This window comes from Equus asinus, chromosome 11, assembly GCF_041296235.1.
Source record: "Equus asinus isolate D_3611 breed Donkey chromosome 11, EquAss-T2T_v2, whole genome shotgun sequence".
Taxonomy (NCBI): Eukaryota; Metazoa; Chordata; class Mammalia; order Perissodactyla; family Equidae; genus Equus; species Equus asinus.
In genome coordinates, this window is record NC_091800.1 from 13981839 (window position 1) to 14000183 (window position 18345).

At 38.2% G+C, this 18345-nt stretch overlaps 1 protein-coding gene across 5 annotated transcripts in view; it reads right to left on the bottom strand.

Annotated features, from left to right (window-relative positions):
• Positions 1-256: 256 nt before the first annotated feature.
• The window catches only part of LOC106835612 (NEDD4 binding protein 2 like 2), a 70156-nt gene continuing 52067 nt past the window's right edge, over positions 257-18345 (bottom strand). For 3 of the 5 annotated variants that reach the window (XM_044777309.2, XM_070520481.1, XM_070520480.1), the window contains 4 exons: positions 8899-10655; positions 6348-6433; positions 5075-5119; positions 257-3015 (listed from right to left, as the gene is read on the bottom strand). In XM_044777309.2, the coding sequence (XP_044633244.2) occupies positions 5096-5119; positions 6348-6433; positions 8899-10655 (1867 nt within the window). In that variant the 3' untranslated portion in view covers positions 257-3015; positions 5075-5095. Of the gene's footprint in view, positions 3016-5074; positions 5120-6347; positions 6434-8898; positions 10656-18345 lie in introns of those variants that run through there. The other 2 variants (XM_044777307.2, XR_011506854.1) reach the window with 2 other exon arrangements.

Below are 18345 nucleotides of genomic sequence, written 5' to 3' on the forward strand. Positions count from 1 at the left end.
ACCACTAGGCTGTAAGTTCAAGGGTGGGGACAGTGTCATCCTTGTCATCCCAAGATCTAACACAGTGCCTGACATTCAGAAAGTCTCAATAATTGTATGTGGACCTGAACTATTATCAGCAGATGAGTGTGAGCTTCAGGTTAACTAAAGATTAAGACTGAACAAAGATGGTGATAATGTCAGCTAAGGAGTAATGTAAACGGAGTCAGTAACCATATTGATGGACATACAGAAAATAATCTTCTAAGTCATTTTTGGCAAATGAAGAAACATTCAAATGTTTATTTAATTATTACTATTTAACAAGACATGGAAAAACAAAGATGCAAAGGAGAGCTAGTGAAAACTAGGAATTAACCCTCAAACCTATAGCTCCAAATAACCCAGGATTGATTCTAAATCAGCCTCTGGTTCCTCTCCCAGTGATGCCAAGACGGCAGAAAGTCTGAAACCAAGTTGAAGCTTCCAAAGCAGTCTAATCAAAACCCCTTCAACATGGTAGAAACATCTTAAATATGGTAGCTTTCCCAATTCTCTCTAATCCTATGTCCTTTCTTCCTCGACCAAAAACTTTTCTCCGATTTTTTCACTCGAAAACAGAAGTTAATCTTATATACATATCCATCTTGTTACATATATATAAGTGAAATGATTGAGAGCACAGGACAGAAGTCTATCTTTGCCTCTTAGCTGTTTCTACGACAGACTCCTAGTTGCTCCAGCACCTCCAGCTTGCGCCTTCTGCCACATTCTGCACAATTTGGCCAGTCAGAGGTAGGACTCTGTCCTCCTCTCTACCTAACCCTGTTCCCTCCTGGGTCTTCCCTCATCCTTCCCCTGGAAGCCGGATGGAGGCTGCAGGAAGCTGGAAGAGGTTAGGGGAAGGGGGACCAGGGAAGAGAAGTAATGCAGAGTATGTCCACTTGGCTGAATTGATAGGGGAATGCTCAGGACTCTGGTGGCCTGGGATAAGTCTGCCAATGCAGAAATGTCCTCTGGACAAGCTTCATTTTGCTCATTCTACCCCACGCTGCCTCTGACTCCTACATTCCATCCCTCACTCTTTTCGATGTCAGTCACACCCCTCCCCCAAGGCAAAGACCATATCTTCTATTTCCACAGCACCTATTATTTGCCACTGTGCACAGGGGCATTTGAAGAGTATAAGCTTTGAGGAGGAAGCCTGGGAGAGGGGGAGAGTAGCCCCAACCCATGTTTCTAAAGCTCTATTCTGGAAATTAGGACAAGGTAATAGAGGCAGGGGCTGGAGAAAGCTGGGGGCATTCTGGAACCCAAGTACAAGCTAGGTGCATAGTCAGTAGGCATGCATCAGTACAGCATAAAGGTGTTTCAGAACTGGTCACTCCAGGTGCCAGACTCGTTAAATATTTATAACATTACCCTTGGTTATAGCCATGGTGGTGTGGATTCTAATGTATTCACTAGAAATTCATAGATGTCACTGTGGGAGGCCCCTAAGAAAGCAAGGATATGCCAGATGCCAGAGTCCCCTCCACAGGTGTCTGTGCTTCAATCCTAATACTAGTCAGCCCTTCCCTGAAATCATCCCATCCTAGGCCAAAGGCAAGTCCAGTTTCACAAAAGCTCTAGGAGCTGCAGAGAGCAAGACCCTTGGGGAGTTCAACCAAACCCTGAGACCCTGGTCTCCATCTGGAAGAGACCTACAGTCTAGTAGAAAGATAAACTAAAGCTGTAGGAAATGAACATGAGGAAAACACTGAGCTATTTTTTAAAAAGCACTCGATTCCCAATAAAGATGGCAGATGGAACACAAATATTTAACTTCTCCTCTCTCTTTGAAACCCAACTAAATTGTAAAGTGTTTTTTTTTTTTGCAGGGGGTAGTTGTTTTGTTATTATTTTTAAGCGTAAACTATAATAAAGGAGAGAGAAGATCGCAGCAACAACATTTTGAAAACTGGAGAGCAAAGGCCAAGTGTTAATTAATTTGGGGAAAAAAAACCCCAAAAAACCTGAGTTATAGAAAGCCAAGAAGCAACACAATTTAACATAACCCCTAAAATTTCAGGAACTAGAAGGTTTGGGGCTGGGGCTGGGGTTGTAAACAGAAAGGTCAAACATCCACACTGTCAGGCAGCTGCCCACCCCCTAGAGAAGCCTGGAGGTGGATCAGACAGGGTGGGGAGGAGCGGGAACAAAGAGAAGACAGGGGGCTCCCTCTCTGAAAACAGAGGGATTAAGTCAATGCCTACATGGTGAATAGTGAGTAATCACCCTTTAATTTATATTTTTCAAATATGAATTTTCATATTTAAAGTTTCAGTACAACTAAACTACAACAGAATAAAAAAAATAATAGTAACTGTAGTATAGTGCAAGTCCCACAATCCCTAACCAAAATCCTTGAGGTTAGATTTGTTTCAGCATTCAGAAAGTATATGTTTGTTTATCGGTTGTTTTGTTGAAGGTACACAGTGTGTGTATGTACATATGTATATATGTATATACACACACACACACACACACACACCCCTTAAATTCTCAGTGGGGTCTGGGGCAGCCCCTGGTAATTTAATACATTAATATTTCTGCAGTAAAATGTGTGACTATTCACACTAAGCCAAACATTTAAGAAACAAAACAAAAAACAACTTTTGGTTTTCAGAGCTTTCTGGATTTCAGAATTCTAGAAATGGAATCATGGATCTAGACCTGGGTAAAGGGCCTACCCTTCTATCCTGATACAATTTTTAAAATAAGCTACTCAAGTTTTTTGTGCCTTATTTTTCTTCTATAAAAGAAATTAAAGTATGGCAAACATCTTCAAAATTAAATAATAAAGTGTTCAAGTTTTTACCTCTTTTGTTCAGTTTTTATTATTCAGATAACTAATCAAGAATGGTTGACAGATTATCCAAGACAATTTTGATATCCAGTGAGTATGCTGCTGGAAATAATCCTTTGAGCCAGCACTGAGCACTCTTTCTTGATGATCAGGATCTTCAACAGCACCAGGAAGACGGGAGAATTCAACTGCAAACAAACAAGAGCCCAGACAAGTCCAGACACACTGGTCACAAGAACAGAGTTTGTTTTCAGTTCCCCAGGCTGTTTCCCTATTTATGCCACTCCCCTGACATCTAGAACTTCACATTGTGCCCACAATCCCCACACCCTGCTTGGTCCTGCCTCACTTAAGAGCCTGTCCTCCTGACATAGCTCAACCTCCGGTCTCGAAATCAAAACCTGCTCTAAGTCCCCTTCCCTGAGGATCCAGCTATTTATATTATAAAGTTAATAGTAAATACACTAATTCATATAAATGTGTTAACAAGTTTATTGAATCAATACGTTGCTCTCCCAGATAACACAGTTTCTATTTTGTCAGGGGCATCTCAAAGATAATGCTTTAATCCAAGGAGATATTTAGGGTAAGGGAATTAACCCTTACTAAGAGCCTATTATTTTTCAGGCACTATGCTAAGTAGTTTGTACAAGTTATTTCATTTAATCCTCATTTAATATCCCCATGACAGGTTGGTATTATAGACTTATTTTTTACAGGTGAAGAAATTGAGGCTCTGAGAGGATAATTTGCTTAAGGTCACACAGCCAGTCAGCAGTAGCTTCAAGATGGGAACCCATCCTCTTTCCAGCACTCTACCCCACCTTTTAAGGAAATAACATAATATAAACACCCTGGCGACCAGCAGGAAGAGGATTTTGAAATAGGCAGGAACTTGTGGCTCCCAGAGCCAACCACATTCTCCTGCTATTGCCCTCCTTCTAAATTTCTATTTACAGCCTTGAGGCCCACTGATCAGTATATTACATCAAACACAAAACAGGGAGCCTTGTTCTCATTATAATTGCAAAAAATCTGTACATAGCTACAACACTCATAGAATTCCCCAAGAGAAAAGATTAATAATTAGGGGTGATTGCTCTCTGAGGAGAAGACCAGGTTCACAGAGGGCAGTTGAGCATGAATATGGAAGATGAACATAATAATCAAAAGTATGGTCCAGAAAGAGTCCTTGACACAAAACGTCCAAATTTAGAAGATAGAAAAGACTCCCCAGTTGGTCACAGCCAAATACACCCATGCTTGTTGCATGCTGCTAGTACTGGTGTCACACTGGGACCCCCTCATGGTGGGGCCAGAGGGAAAACCCTCCCTTCTTACCTTCGGTCCCAACATAAACCCCATGAGGGCAGGAATATTTTCATTGCCACATCCTCAGTGCTTAGAACAATGTCTGAATTGAGGCAACTCAATAAATATTTGTTAAACGTGAATGAATTTACCTTCTTTCTGGAATTCCTCCTATCTCATATTTTTCATTTATCCCCCATTTTCTGTTGGTCCCTCCTAATCTCTAAACTCTTCCCCCAGATCTTTAATCCTTCTTCTTTCGGCTGAACCAAGTTTAAAACAAACAAAAATATTTTTACTGGGTATATGTGTATTTCTAGTTGAAAAATGGATATACAGAATACTCTTAGAAATAAGAGTTAAAATGAAGAGAGAAAACATATGGTAAATGCACAGTGCATTTAGTTCTTATCAAATGCAGACACATATACACTGAAATCGTAGCAGCTGTGTTTATTTCATAATTTAGGCATTTGAAAAAAGTGCAATGTGTTTATTTTAATGTCAGCTTGATGTCAAGTTTAAAATGTGACATGAGTTTGTCTACATGTTTTACCTCTTTTCCTAGAGAATCGTTTAATATTTAAATATAACTTATATCCCTAATTTCCAGCCCTCATCACATATGGGGGGGCAGGGTGGGGAAGAATCCCTCATAAACTATGTGTTGACAGAATGCTCTAAAATATGTCTAACCAATAAAGTTGGAAAATAAATTTGGTAGAAACAATCTAAGCTTTGTTGTATTTCACAAAAAGATCTACATTTAAAGGAAACAAAAGCATCACATGTGCAATAGCACACAGGGTTGCTATGGTAACAGACTACATTTTTTACATTTACTCTTCAATTGCGGTACATACAAGCTATTACAACCAAATAATGTCAACATCCACCTCCTTCTGATCATGTAGATCTGGAATAAGTTGTACTTACAGTCCAAGGAATTCTCATTTTTTAACCAATCTTCTTCTGTCTTTTCTAGAAATTATAACCAGAATACATATAATAATGATTAATATTTGGCATTGGGGTTAAGTTTGCATCATGATTTAACTCATGTAGGGACACTCCCCAAATGACCAAAAAATATAATATCCACAAGTGTCAATTTAAACATTTAAAGTATTGCGGGGTGTGTGTGTGTTTAGGTAGCAGTAAGGTCTCCATAGGAAATAAGAAGATATAAGAAGTTTAGAAAAATGTATTTGGGGGCTGGCCCGGTGGCGCAGTGGTTAAGGTCACACATTCTGCTTTGGCGGCCCAGGGTTCACCAGTTCAGATCCTGGGTGTGGACAGGGCACTGCTTGGCAAGCCATGCTGTGGTAGGCATCCCACATATAAAGTGGAGGAAGAGGGCACGGATGTTAGCTCAGGGCCAGTCTTCCTCAGCAAAAAGAGGAGGATTGGCAGGAGTTAGCTCAGGGCTAATCTTCCTCAAAAAAAAAAAAAAGTATTTGGTTTCACTAACTGGGCATACAAAACAAATCTACTTTTCCCACAGCTGTGGTCATATGAACAGTTATGAAACACCTACTATCCTGAATTATATAATTCTATAATGTTTCACAAAACCTTGATTTTACTATTTATTTCAAAATGTACCCCTGAGCATTGCCTCTGGGCACACTGAAATCACAATCAACTAATGTAAACAGAAACCCAGCCTCCCTCTCCCCATCACATTATATAGAGTACTGGCTTTTCCAGAGTTTCTATTACTTTTCTAAGCTGCCCAGCCAGTCCTCCTCCAGCTACCTGGAAAATTAACGGCCTGTCAGAATAGTCATGTCTCTCACTATGCACCAACAGAACACACCAATAATGAGGTGCTTCCAAGTAAAGTAAATATGAATCTAATTTGTAGCTGTTACTCTATCATAACAGGATAAGATTGAGGGCCAGACGGGAGAAAAGATGTAATAAAGAATAAAGGACTCTCCTAAAATAGGCATCTTAGTCACCCACCAGTGGGCCCTTATACCAGCCTACACTACAACAAAGTTAGGAAATTAACTGCAACTTTCTCTTTGGGACTAATTAAAAGAAACATCCACACATTATCCACCCATCCATATATATTCTTTCTCTACTTTGATATAGAGAATAACCTTTCATGTTACATTTGATGAACAGGTTTTCTCCAACTGTTTTTTTTTTTTAAGAAACCAGTTAGAGAAGGTCTTCTTTGAAAGCCATAAAAATATACCTCCACTGATGTCTTCCATTGCAAATAGATCATCTTCAGTGTCATCCAGGCAAGGAGAACCACACAGTCATCAGGCAACAAAGATTCTGTGAAAAAAAGGAACAAATTTCACCTCTAATGCCACAAAGATTTTTACCCTAAATGTGAAGATAGGCAAACATGATATCTAGACCACCATAATGGTAAAAGCCTAGTTTTGAGGATATTTCAGTGATGGCTAAAGCAGGAGTTAGTCTCAAATCTCTATTAGTAAACACTATCCAAACTCAATGAAAATCCTTATGTATAAATGTAAAATGATATGCATCATAGTTCATATTCTCATGTAAGTATAAATATATATGCATATCAATACATATATATACTATACATGTAAAATAGCTTCAAGTGGTACTGTCACAGGGCATAAAATTTAGGTAATCATCCTCTCCTGTGACTTGAATAAACCATTGCAACTATAGCAAGTTTAGCCTTCTTGCAAATTACTCCTTCCACATAAGAGTGTCTTGGGGAAAAAAATCCTCACAAACAATTAAGACGCTCATAAACAAGTCCAAACATTGATACATATCAGCCATACCAAACCACACAAATATTTTTCCTATACTCACATATCCCTAGCAAAATGGGTAGTTTGGTTTCTTCAGGCCTATATATGGCTCTACTATGTAATTCCACTGTGTCTGCAGAGCTTCTAATACTAGGATTCATTTGAGTTTCCTGCCTTATTTGCAAGGCTACTAACCATAGATACACCAGAGCTTGGCTTGTCCAACCTAGTCAAACAAATTAGTTTACAGACTCCATTTGCAGTTTTCTTCTCTCCTTTTTTAAGCACATGCCATTTCCAAATATGAAATTCTTTCTGTTTTTCTTTTAAGCCACATTTGTATAAACAGTGCTTATAATGCACTTCCACATTGAAGCCATCCCAGACAAAACCATAACCCCATAATCTCTTCAACTATCCCTTTAGCACTGCTAAACTCACAAAATATTCATAAACTGGTCATTTATATTTTCTATGTGCAATAATTTTGTTTTGCTTTAGTCTTATCTCCCCATTTAGAAGGTAAGCTATTTGATGAATGAGGCCTATTTCATCCAAAAAGCTTTCCAAAGCTTAATTAATGGATGTCTGATCACTATTGCTGATTATGATGACATTGTGCGTTTAAGGGAGAAGGAGGCTTAGAATCTTTTCCCACCAGTGCTTTCATCTTTCTGGTGCCAATCTAAGGCAGAGATTGTTCATCTTTTGGGGGTCATGGACCCCCCACCGAGAAGCTGATAAAATCTATGGACTTTCTCCCAGAAAAATGACACAAAAAATTTTGCATACAATTTCAGAATATGGACCTTGAACCAAGATCCCTGACCTAAAATGACTTCAATTATCTTTTTAAATTCCCCAAAGTAAATGCATTTTAATTTTTTTAATTAGTATGTTTCTTTGGTGCATCTAGGAGGATAGAAAATTGCAGGAAACACTTAAGATGTGGCTATTCACAGAGCTTACAAAAATTATAACGTGATGCCAGAACCCTAAGAGCAAGTTGACAGTTGTAACCTCCTGACCCTGAGACTTAGCCAATCTTGGGTCTGAGCTGTGGGGACCAAGTTTATCCAGAACAGCAGAAGTTTACAAGCAAAGTGAAAAACTCTGGAGGACAAGCTGTAGGACATGAGCAGGGCCCAGGCACTCTGGTAGGGGTAGACGAGAAAGCATATCAAGAAGATACAGGAGAACTGCAGAGATTGGAGCTTTGACCTCTTGGTTCTTACAGCTTTTGTCCCTAAGGAAGGGGACACATGCAATTGCATGAAACACTAACACATGCCACTGACTCAAAGATAAGGAAAAGTTGGAATATGTGCCCATGTACTCTTTAAGACATTTAGCATCTTAAATATGCTTATCATTTAGAAGAAATTTACTTAAAATTTTACTTGTAATATTAAAAAATCATATTTTCACTGTTTTATTCACAGGTGGGTTTTTCATTTCCAAGAACAACCTTAAGAGCCCAAAGGAACTTTTCAAGTCAACCAGTCAGACTCCTTCCTAATCTTCTTTTCAGCACCCTTCTCAGACAGTCTTTAAAAATTAAATTCAACTTATTTCAGATGATATTTAATCTTCACTGTCCTCCCCTTTAATATTCTCATATGTGGGAGCCATATTGTGAATGAGAAAAGAAAGGGCCATGTGCCAAGCAAGAGAAATGCAGAAAGTAGAAAGATTTTTTAAAAAGCAGTCTATCTCTGTTTGTTACAGAATCATTGTTTGCTTGCTTCACCCTTCATTCTTTCCAGGGTTTATTTAAATTTGAGAGTGCAAGTATTCTACATGCTCAAAGACATTTAAGACTGTTAGTCATGGAGGTGGGAAGACTCTGGCATTTGCTATGGGTCCTCCACTTCCACTGCTGAAAAGTATCACAAAATCAATTAACTGCATCAAATCACTAGCATGAGGTAGAAACACCTCAAAAATTACTCACGTATGTTAAACTGGACTTTTTATTTGTAGCAAATAAACACAATTTACCCACTGGCACTCCAAGAGATCCAAAAAGCTTTACTAGTTGAGAGGCAAATCGTTGTGATAATGGTAGCTCAAGGGAATCAGAGTCAGAGCTTGTTAAATCCTGGTTATCCGCAGTTTGTAAGAACTGTAACGACTTTTCTTCCCATATCTTCGGCTTTTCATCAAACCTTTGATTTAAAAAGTGAAGATCAGAAGTGACTCTAAAAGAAGACAAAGTATCAGGTTGGCTACTGAAAATTTCTGAAGAAGTAAGCCCTACATCATTTACTTGGTTATCTACTCTTGTCGGAGATTTGAAAGTCAAAAACAGCTTCCTGCTTGTAAAAGATACCTTCCAAAAGCTAGATGTATATTGTAGCATAAGAGAAGGAACAGGGTTTCTGTAAAAATACACAGAATGCCTTAGTCCATTAAATGGCAGGTAATGAGAATAAAACTGTCCACCAACATTTAGAGGAGGATCTTTGATAATATCAAAGTAAATCCATGATAGATGATGATTGAGGGTCTTAAGTTTTTGCTTATTCTCCTCTTCATTATTTACTTCTAAAATTCTATCTTTTTCTTCTTCCAAAATAATTTTTAGTCCATGACTTTCTGTTAACAAGCCACATTTCCCCCATTCTTTTACACCAATATGAGTCTGTCCCAGTAGGTTAAAGTTTGGTGCCAAATTGAAAATCTTTTTCTGCCTCCTTTTCTTATTCTTTGTTGAGTGTAAGGCACTCTTTGGGATATCCAGGTTAAGTAAGGAGCTTTTGAAGGTATTTGTTTCTGTTTCTACGAGTGAATCTACATTCTCAGTTGGAGGTGACAAATCTTCATTTTCTATCAATAGCTTCTCCTCTATCAATGTTTCTGGACTGCTTCCTGGTCCTAATGCTCCTTCCGAAGTGGAGATCAATTTAATCAATTGCCCCCTGCTATCAGGACTGGCCAGTTTTCGCCTTCTATCTTTCTTTGGTCTCTGTTCACATATAAACTTATGAGGTCCCTCAGGCCAGGTACCAAAATAGGCTTGTCTATCAGAACGCAGCTGTAATTCTTCATCAGATAAATTGTTTGAGAAAAAAGCCCAATGATTGTTTGTAGTTGTATTTACTCCTTGTTCCTTTCTTAAGACTTTATCTGAAGTTCTAGATCCATATTGACGGCACAGAATTGTTTCATTAGGGAGACTTTTATCTACCATCTCTCTCTTCTGCAGAAATGAGCAGGGGGTTTCAGCAAATTGCTCCTGTATGTGTAATGCCATGGTGTGCCTATTTCCAATATGCTTTTCTACCTTCATACTAGAGCAGTCATCACTTGCTTCACAGGAAAGATTTTGAGTCATTGTTGGACAAATAATAGAGTTTTCATTTGGCATCAATGACAAACTTAGAAACAAGTCATCATCTTCCTTAGGGAGGTAATTCTTTGGTGTATTGTTCAATTCAACTACAGATGTAACATTTGGAAAACTGTCGTCACGACTTATATTTTTCTGTCTTTCATCTTTATGGCCATTCACTATATCTCCTAGTTCGTTTCCCAGACCACCAGTGAAGGTACACCCTGATTCTCTTTTGGTCTTTTCTAAGTCTTCCTCTTCACTCTGAGATGGGTCCTGATCTCCTGGCGTAAGATAACTTAAGGTTTCAAATGAGTTTTCCTCCATAATTTTACTGTGACTGCTCTGCGTTTTATTTCTTTTTCTGTTTCTCTTCTGTTTGGTTTTGTTGAACCTGTACCCAGTTTTCTTCAAATCTCTTTCTCTGAAATATAAAAGAATTAAGAAAATTTATAACAACTATTTGTATAACATTAACAAACATTATACTCTCAATGCGCAGATTTACAAATTGTTAGTATAAGGGATTCTAAAGTATGTATGTACTTTGTACTATATGTTTAAATTACTTAAAATATATATATATACATATATATATATATATTTTTTTTTAAAGATTGGCACCTGAGCTAACAACTGTTGCCAGTCTTCCCCCTTTTTATTTTCTTTTTCTGTTTTTCTCCCCAAATCCCCCCAGTACATAGTTGTATATCTTGGTTGTGGGTCCATCTAGTTGTGGCATGTAGGATACCACCTCAACATGGCCCGACGAGCAGTGCCACGTCTGGGCCCAGGATCCGAACCAACGAAACCCCAGGCCACTGAAGCAGAACGCACTAACTTAACCACTCCGCCACAGGGCCGGCCCCTAAAAAAGAGAGATATTTTAACTCTCTAAATTAAAAATGAATATACTTTGAGAAAATTAAGCCCATTTTCACATACTTGTTTCATAAACCAGTAACTTTATGAAAACCTAATATTTTCCCTATATTTCACACATAAATATTTATATTTATGAATTTATATTTTAAAATATTTTTATTGATATATGTAAAACCTACCAAGAAACATCCTGGTTTTCCTCACATCTTGAATTTTGGAAAGTGGCCAGTATAGTCTCAGAATGGCACAACTTTAGTGGCTTTAATAGCTAGATTTTCTCTAGACACAAAAAACTTTGGCAATTAAGTTGCTCCGTTAAATTATAAAGAACAATTGGTGATGAGCAGCAAAATCTAGTATTTGGGTGATAGGTTTCTCATTGCCTGGCTAGGAGTGGTTGTAAACCAGTCTCCACCACTATTCTCTGGGATATTTGGAAACTTGTGACAGCATTTTTGGTGGTCACAATAACTGGAAATATGTTACTGGTACTTGGTACTGAAGCCAGGAAGGGTCCCCATCCTGCAAGGCTGAGGACAGCTCCACAGTGAAAAATTATCCTACCCAAAAGAGGAAGAGTGCCTCACTGAGCACACTGAAAGTTTACAGCTCCCCTTAATTGAAGATAATCTTTGATCCTAAGAGAAAAAGGAGGATTTGGGAAATTTCTGATTTAGAATGCAAAGGTCTAGTTATCTTCTCTTCCACAAGGTACAGATGGAGACATAGTAAAATGCAGTCGGGGAAGGACAATAGACACAGCTGAGGAAAAATATCCAGGATAGAGGAATAGAAAAACAAACATTTAAAGAAGCAAACAAACATGGGAGCTGAAAGAGATGCTGAGCAAAAGACTAGACAGTCAATTGGCTGGGCATTGGACAAAGGAATTTATTAAACCAACCCCTGACCTCTGGCCTGCTTATTCCGTCCCATGCTCCTGGGCAATTTTCAATAGGGAGGAGCCCTGAATACCTTGTTCTTTGTCACCTAATTGCTGCAGCCCTTGTTTACACCTTCCTGGATGTTGATTTGGAAAGAATGTTGAGGAACATTAAATAACTGAGAAGCAGTTGTAATGGGGCGTCTCTAAAAAGAATTTAAGAATGCCAATTTTGGTAATAACTCTCCTTTATTGGCCAGTTCTGTCTGATTCCAGTGAAAGCTCTAGTTGAAATCTAAGTGCAACAGCAGTTTTGAAATTTACACTGCAGACTAGCATGTCATTCTGAAAACAAACTTCACTTTCTTCGCCTAAACATGAACCATCCTGTTGCAGGGAAAGGAGGAAAAGAATGGATACACTGGCACCATTAAAAGAAAAGAAGCATCACTAAACAAAAGTTAGTCATGGTCATGGAGAGGAGATCAGGAGAGTTGGAGGCACAGACTATAGTTTTAGAAAAGAAATGAGGAAATAAATGAACAAATGGTAACACATCTGTGAGGAATATGGTTTTGCTTTCTAGACAATGGTTTAGAATCCAAGCTCTGGGTGGGGATGGAGTTTACCTCTCAAGATTTAGAGTGTTTGCTCAGAGACAAGCTAACCTGACCAAATGAACTGTGACCTGAAGACGAAGGAGAGAGAACATCCAGATAGACCCAAAACTGAATACTATGCAGAAGAGCATGGTAAGTGCCAAATGATCTTCGTGAAAATAATAATTAAGGGGGCTAGAAATAATATTTCCCATTGCAGAGGCCTATATACTAATTCATGGCACGTGGGCAATAAATGAAGTAAAACTCTATTAAAACACACAAAGATTATAGAAAAGAGGTCTCAGAGCTTTGTGGAATGACTGTGGTTGGAATAGTCCAGGCGTTGGTCCTAGTCCTGGCTGAACGATAAGCTAGTGGTGGGATCTGGGGCAAATCAGGTTGCCCTTCTAATGTGGGGATAATATCACCTCCTTGCAGAGTTGTAAAGATTATTAATATAGATACGCTTAAATGACTTCTACTTAACTTATATGGTAGATTGATTAATTCTCTCCATTGCCTCTGTACAATACAATGACTGATGCCAAAGGCACACAAAATGTTCCCAGCTGGATGGCTGTTCTGTAGTACAACCACACCTTTCTGCCCCCATTGCTTAGGGTTATATATTTACAATGATTCAGATGAGTTTATTCTCAAACCTGTTTACACTCTTAGGATGAAATTCTAGTTACTATAGTAGCTATATAGCTAGTTACTATAAACATTATGTAAACCTTATGTCAACCAGTGGAATAAAGTACAGGAAAGAAAGTTTCTGGGCCAGCTCCAGTGGCCTAGTGGTTTAAGTTCAGCGCACTCTGCTTCAGTAGCCCGGGTTCAGTTCCCAGGTGCAGACATACACCACTCATCTGTCAGTGGCCACACTGTGGCGGTGGCTCACATACAAAAAGAAGAAGACTGGCCACAGATGTTAACTCAGGACAAATCTTCCTCAGAAAAAAAGGAAAGTTTTTATAAAAAATTAAATTGAAGTAAATGACTCAATAAAGATGAGATACTAAACAGCTGTTATCAAATTAGGCGTGGGCAGGATAACTATAAAGTTTGGTTAAAAATCATAAAAACCTACAATTCTGCACTCACATTGCATTGAAGATTTCTTTGGGTTCTCCCCCATTTTCATCAATAGAAACTAGAAATTCTTGACAACACATTGCAGGTGTGATTTATACATGAAAAAGGATAAACTCACTAAACAGAATCATACATAAAGACTGGTGAACGAACGTATGTGTAAGCACGCATTTTAAGTTCAAATAAAATGTTTAAAGTATGTATCATTTCTTAATGAGTCCTCACTTTAATCAACTTTTTCAGTGAACTAACCAGCCACCTGTCCCAATCATGTTAGATAAAAGGACTTTTATTGTAAATAAAGCACCTAGCACAATGCCTGGTACATGGTGGAATTTTACAAATGGCAGCTCTTATTTTTACTATATATTAACAACAACAAAAATAATCTTATTTATTTCACTGAGACTCCTAGGATGCAATTCAAGATTGGAGTGTGGCAATGGTTAGTAGGATTTATGCAAAAAGAACAGGTGAGATAGAAGAATTGTAAAGTTCTCAAAATGTGATTAATATAATTTCAAATGATTAGAGGCAGAGAAATATTTTCTAAGTGGTCATCTATACACAAAGTGACAAATCCACCATCTTTATCATAGATTAAAACAATTTTCTCAGTAATTGATAGAACAAGCAGACCAAAAAAAAGAACAAGGATTTTTGTATTGAATGACACTAGCCTGAAAATTTCCATTTTTGTCTTCTTCCTATCAAGTTATGTCAGTGCTATGAAAAGAGTTGGAGATATTCTCTATTTTTCTTTTCTCCGGAAAAGTTTGCATAATATTTACAGTTAACAGTTATCTTAATATTTGGTAGAACTTTTCTGAAATATCACCTGGACTTGTAGTTTTCTTGATTAGAAAAAACTTTTATTATTTTACATTGTAGGAGTGCTCAGTCTTTCTATCTTTTTTAGTCAGTTTTAATAAGTTGTATTTTCTAGCTGTTTAGACAATTCATTTAAATTTTCAAATTTATTTGTATAAAGTTATTCATGGTATTATCCTTTTATCTATTTTTTAAATTTAACTAAGATATAATTGACATATAACTTTATATTAGTTTCAGGTACACAACATAATGATTTCATATTTGTATATACTGTGAAATGATCACCACAATAAGTCTAGTTAACATCCATCATCATACATAGTTATAAACTTTTTTCTTGTGATGAGAACTTTTAAGATTTACTCTCAGCAACTTTCAAATATACATATGGTATTATTAACATGCTGTATATTATATCCATGACTTATTTATTTCATAACTGATTTTTATACCTTTTGACCCCCCTTACCCATTTTGCCCACCCTCTACCCTATGCCTCTGGCAACCACAAATCTGTTCTCTGTATCTGTGAGGTCATTTTTTTTTTGTTCATTTGTTTGTTTTTTTAGATTCCACATACAAGTGAGATTGTATGGTATTTGTCTTTCTCTGTCTCACTTATTTCACTTAGTATAATATCCTCAGTGTCCACACATGTTGCAAATGGCAAAATTTTCTTCTTTTTTATGGATAATAATATTCTGTTGTGTCTATGTGTGTGTGTGTGTGTGTATATATATACACATATATACATATACATGTTTTATTTCTATATATATACATATACATGTTTTATATATCTAGTCATCCATTGGTGAATACATTTTCTTTATCTATGCATCCATTGATGAATGGATGAAAGTCATTGATGAATGATGAATGGATGCAATCAAGGCTTTACAGCAACCAGGCAAATGCTTAATCAAAAACAATACCTGAGTCTTCAGTAAGAGAGCTTTGTGGATGTTTTTTACTTACTCTGGTCCCATCTATTGCTCCCAAGATCAGTGAAGATTCTGAAGACAACAGTCTGCATTCTGTACAGGTTTCTTGTACCAGAAGAAGCAGAGCTGATCTTATTCTAAGAGAACTGTGATTGTTTATATTGACCTGTTTGGTGGCACCCTCAGCTCAAAGGGCTTGCCTTTATTTTGACAAACTCAGAACTCTGTTAAGAATGAAATTGCGGCAGTGGCCCAGTGGTGTAGTGGTTGGGTTCACGCACTCCACTTTGGGGGCCCAGGGTTCACAGGTTTGGATCCCAGGTGCGGACCTAGCACTGCTCATCAAGCCACACTGGCAGCATCCTACATAAAATAAAGGAAGATTGGCACAGATGTTAGCTCAGGGCCAATCTTACTCACACACACACAAAAAAAAGAAATGGCTTCACAGGGAACACCTGTTGAACACACTTAAAGGCAAATGCATTAGCTGCTGCCACTTGGGGCAAGGAATAACAGTTGGAATAGACAATAGACAAACCAAAAGCTTGAGAGGAAAGGCTGGGGAGTGAGACACTTTAGGGAATCAGGGCTTTAAAAAGTTTTCCGACATGCCTTGGAATCTGGAAGACCATGTTCATGCCCAGGGCTGGATGTGTGCTCGGAAAAGAACTGAGAAGGCCTTAAGCTCTCACCTCTGGCTAACCTTCAGATTCTGTGTGAGTAGGAAGTGAAGACTAAGGCAGAGTTGTAAATGACCTTAGTGTGGAAGGTGTGCCCAACACACACACAGAGCCTATGAACAAAGATGGAAAGGGTTTTTTTGGTTCCAGATGTTTAAAGAAACCTTTGTTGAATCATCATCTAACCACTAAGCTAATAGAACAAGAACTTCAGGCCACACACAACAAAGAATACTGACTCTACAAAATTAGTGCAGAAAAGTAACTAAACCAACAAAGAACAAAAATTATAATGAGCAGCAACAATAAACTCAGGGAGGGAGGGGAATCTGGTTATAGACTGCCTGCATTATGTTATTCAAAATGTCTAATTTTCAATAAAAAATTATTAGCATGCAAAGAAACAAGAAATCATGGCCCACACACAGGAAAAAAACTAATTAAGAGAAAATATCCCTGAGAAAGCTCAGATATTGGACTTACCAAACAAGACTATAGCACCAATTTTAAATATGCTCAAAGAACTAAAAGAAACCACATACAAAAACTAAAGAAAATCATGAGACCTCAAGGAGCATACCAACATATACATAATGTGAGTCTTAAAAGGAGTAGATAGAAAGAGGCAGAGAGAATACCTGAAGAATTAGTAGCTGAAAACTTCCCAAATCTGATGAAAGACATTTATCTACAAATCCAAGAAGGTGAAATAACTTCAGGTAGGATAAAATCAAAGAGATTCACACTGGGACACACTGTCAGAAGATAATGAAGGAATCTTGAAAACAGCAAGAAAGAAGTGACTTATCACATACAATGGATCCCCAATGAGATTCACAGCAGATTTCTCATAAGAACTACAGAGGCCAGGAGGCAGTGAAATGACATATTCCAAGTGCTGAAAGAAAAAGACTGTCAACCATGAACTGTATATCCAGTAAAACTATCCTTGAAAAATAAAAGGAGAAATGGAGGAATTCCTGGATAAACAAAAAAATGAGAGTTAATCACTAGAGGACCTGTCCCACAAAAAAATGCCTTTAAGCTGAAACAAAAAGACACTAGACAGTAATTAAAATCCACAAAAAGAAAAAAAGAAGAGTAAAGGTAACTACTTAAAAAAATATAAAAGTCAATATTAATGTATTTTTGTTTTTTAACTCCTCTTTTATTCCACATTATTTTAAAAACAACTACATAAAGAAATTATAAATCTATGATGATGGGGACACAATGCATAAAGATATAATCTGTGACAATAACAACATAAAGGGGTGGAGAACAGAGCTATATAGTAGTAAAGTTTTCATATACAGTTGAAACTAAGTTGGTACTAATTCAAACTAGATTGTTATAAATTAAGGGCAATAACTAAGAAAATAACTTAAAAATATATAGTAAAAGAAATGAGGAGAACATACATCAGCATCATGGCAGAGGGAGTTGTTTCCTTTGTCTATCCCCTCTAAGTTACAACTAAACGGACATCCATTAACCAGAAGAGGATTCCCTACACAGCATGATAAGACATCTGAGAGATCCACACAGCCATATATCTGAAGGTGGGGGGACTGAATCCCTGGGAAGCAGTGGAAATAGGTGAGAGTACCCCTCTGCCTCCCCAGTGGCACTGATCTAGGTCGCAGGTCCTCACACAGTGGCAGGCGCAACTGTAAGAGGAGGTGGGGGCAGCCAGCTGGCAAAAAAACACTTTCAGAGAGGTAGCCTGGCCTGTGGGAGTGCCCACTGTCCAGCAGTGGCCCCACCTGTGGCAACATTCCCCACTGAGTGGTGCACCTCAGCCCCCGTAAAGGAGCCCCAACCAAGTGCAGCAGCACAGCTGAGCTGACTGCAAGACAGAGCCGGCCAGTGCACGAAAGAAAGTGCCCCTCCCCTCCCACCTAGTGCACCAGCTTGGATGGTCCAATACCGAGCACAGGGTGCCTCACCAGAGTGACCTGCCAGTGGAGCATGGAGGCCCTACCTCTGCATGTGTGCATGACCTGCCAAGCAGCTGTGGCCAGTGGGCAAATGCAGAGAAGCCCTACCAGAACAACTTCCAACAGATGGGTGGGATCAGAAGACACAGCTCCTGCCCACCTCCCCTCCCCAGAAGTGACAGGTAGAATCTGCAAACTGATACTACCACAAATGCACCAGCAAAGGATCACTTCATCAAACACCA